The sequence below is a fragment of the Myotis davidii genome, unplaced genomic scaffold (assembly GCF_000327345.1).
Source record: "Myotis davidii unplaced genomic scaffold, ASM32734v1 scaffold225, whole genome shotgun sequence".
NCBI lineage: Eukaryota > Metazoa > Chordata > Mammalia > Chiroptera > Vespertilionidae > Myotis > Myotis davidii.
In genome coordinates, this window is record NW_006296222.1 from 3,020,764 (window position 1) to 3,023,653 (window position 2,890).

Genomic DNA, 2,890 nt, shown 5'->3' on the forward strand with positions numbered 1-2,890 from the left:
AAAATAGTGAAAATGCCATTATGGGAGGGTATTGTTGAAATAAATAATTAATCTCAATAAATCATTAATGGAGACCTTAAATACATAGCACCAATAATAGTAAATAACTGATGATTTTTCTCTTTGATTTTTTTTAGCCCGGTGAACTCAAGGACTGGTTTGTGGGTCGAAGCAATGCCCAGGGAATAGATCTGAACAGAAACTTTCCCGACCTGGACAGGATAGTTTACATTAATGAGAAGGAAGGTGGTCCCAATAATCATCTGTTGAAAAATCTGAAGAAAATTGTGGATCAAAACGCAAAGGTAGAGAACATGTATAGTTTTCTTGGGTTCTGTTGTCCCGCCTAATGAAATATGTTCAAATATCCTCATCATAATGAAGGACGTTGGCATAACGTTAAACCTTCTATGGGATGGTTAACTGTGCTGCCAAAGTCAAGGCTGCAAAGACTGGAGTCTTGGTACCAATTTTGCCCTTAAAATCTGGCAAGGTAGCCGGGGGGTGGGGAGTGAGGCATGGGGATAGGAGAGTGGAACCAAGTAGTGAGTGTGTTAGAAAGCCGTCATGGCCCTTTCAGAGGTGCTTACCAGAACATCTGATTGGCTCCTCCTGTAGCTTTTTATTCACACTGTTGATCTTTCTTCTTTTCCAGAATTTTATTCTCTTTTGCTTTGTACAATTCCAGTTTCTCCTACCTCTTCTTCTGCCTTTCAGTTCACTATTGGGTTTCTTTCTCTGCTTCTTCTACCTTAGCTTAGATGCTGGCTTTCAGGGTCCCATCTACAACCCATATATCTTTCCCTGGTTTCTGGGCCTTCAGTGTCCTCCAGACCCATATATGTCACTCCAACTCACATGAGCTCCGTTTCTCAATTTTACTTGCTGTCTGGTGGCACCCAGAGCCTCATGCTCAGCCTGACCCAAACCAAATATTTTCCCTAAGAAAACACTATTCTCTCATTTAACCATCATAATCAAAGACTTCTTTTTTTTTAATGGCCGTCAGCACTCACCAGCTATTAGTTACCAAATTTCAGTAATTTAGCCTCCCTAACACCTGACCAGTCTTCCTCTCTGCAAATTCTCTCCGCTGCCCTGGTCAGACCTCCATCATTTGCTCTGATGATATAGTGGCCACTTGCTTTGGGTTCAGCCTCTCCCTACTCCACTCAGTTTTCTTGGAATCTTCCAGAATGATGGTCTTCACACACAGATTGTTGCTCGATGTCTTAAAAAACCTTGCCAGCTCTCCACTGCCCAGAGATAAAGTAAAAGCTGAAAACAGCAGAATTGTGTGATGGTTTAGCATGGAGACTCTGCAGGCAGCCACCTTGGCTCAGTCCTGGCTCCATACTTGCTGTGTGGGTTTGGGACAGTTATTTAATAACTATGTGCTTTCACTTCTTCATCTGAAATATGGAGATGTTAATAGTATCTACATCGTAGGGTGGTTATAAAGATTGAGCGAGCTACTACATATACAACATTTGAGGCTGGGACCTAGACTATTAATACATTTTGCCATAATTTCTCAGCGCTCCCTGATACATACCTCAGGCTTAGATGGACACATTGACATTCACTAAATATTTGGTGCTTCTACAAACCAAATTGTTTGAACATTGTTTTCAGTTTCTGGGGGAGAGGGAGAGCATCTTGCAGGAAAGGCGAGAGGTGCTCCCTTTATTCCAGTCAGTTCAACGCTGGCTTAGCAACTGCTCTAGTACCTTTCCTAAGTGAGAACTGGGGAAGTACAGTTTCCCCATTTTCTCATCGTTCCAGGGCAGTTGGGATTTCCTCAGCCTCTGACAGCTGCCGGCAGATGCACTCGTTAATCTGGCTCTGATATGCCATATACTTCAGTCCACCAACTCCTTTTTGCTCCCTAAGCATACGCTTTTCTAATACTTTTATGTCTTTGTACTAGAGGCCCAGTGCACAAATTCATGCACTGGTGGTGTCCCTCAGCCTGGCCTGCGCCCTCTCGAAATCTAGGACCCCTCAGGAGATGTCGGAGGCTGAGGGACCCCGTGCACTGGGCCTCTAGTATGCATTTAAGATCTTTGGTTAATCTCTTCTGGCCTGCCCCTCCCCACTTCCTCTGAGATTCATCAGTCTGTTCCATGTTTCCATGCCTGTGGTTTCTGCTCCTCTGTTGAGTGTCTGCCCCCAGGTGGTCAGTGCACATCATAGCTACCGGCCGGTCAGCTGGTAGCTTAGGCTTTTATATATATAGATACACTAATAAGTTAATTAAGAAAACAATGTGCATCACAGATACCAGTCAAATGGTTGCTTAGGTTTTTATATATAGAGATGTGTTCCGGTGGTCTAGAATGCTCTTCTTTAGCTCCCATGTCACTTTCTCTGGGAAGCCTTCCTCTGCTATTCCTGACAGATCCTGTTAAGCCTCTTTTTACGTTCTTTGTGTACACAGGCTTCTGGTATGGTGCTAATGTTACAGACAGCTTCATTATGTAGGTTATGTTATAATTTTTTGTTTATATAGTTGTTTTCCCCTTTGATTCTAGATTTTGATGCTTGGATTGCAGGAATTAGGATTCATTTTTGAGTCTGGCACAGGGTAGGCTGAGGGCCTGTTAGGAACGAATGCAATCCAACCTGGCAAGCACATCACAGTATCTGAAATGTGTGGCTGCTGAAAACCCACAGCTGGAGTTCCAGACAAGCCTTCATGTGTGGGTGGGGCACTGGGTGGAGGACCCAGAGAGAGGCAGTTCCAGATTGTTGGTCTGAAATTCCTGAAACTCCTGCTATGTTTAGGATTTATTCCAGAAACCTGGGCGGAGCTTACAGGTCAGGAGACTGGGAATCGGGCAGCCGTCGGCTGAGGATTCTGGCAGCACCTGCTACGTTCTGAGTGACT

At 44.2% G+C, this 2,890-nt stretch overlaps 1 protein-coding gene across 1 annotated transcript in view; it reads left to right on the forward strand.

Annotated features, from left to right (window-relative positions):
• The window catches only part of CPE (carboxypeptidase E), an 88,061-nt gene that overhangs the window by 64,383 nt on the left and 20,788 nt on the right, over nt 1–2,890 (forward strand). The window contains 1 exon segment of the mRNA XM_006771082.1: nt 138–305. Within this exon segment, the coding sequence (XP_006771145.1) occupies nt 138–305 (168 nt within the window).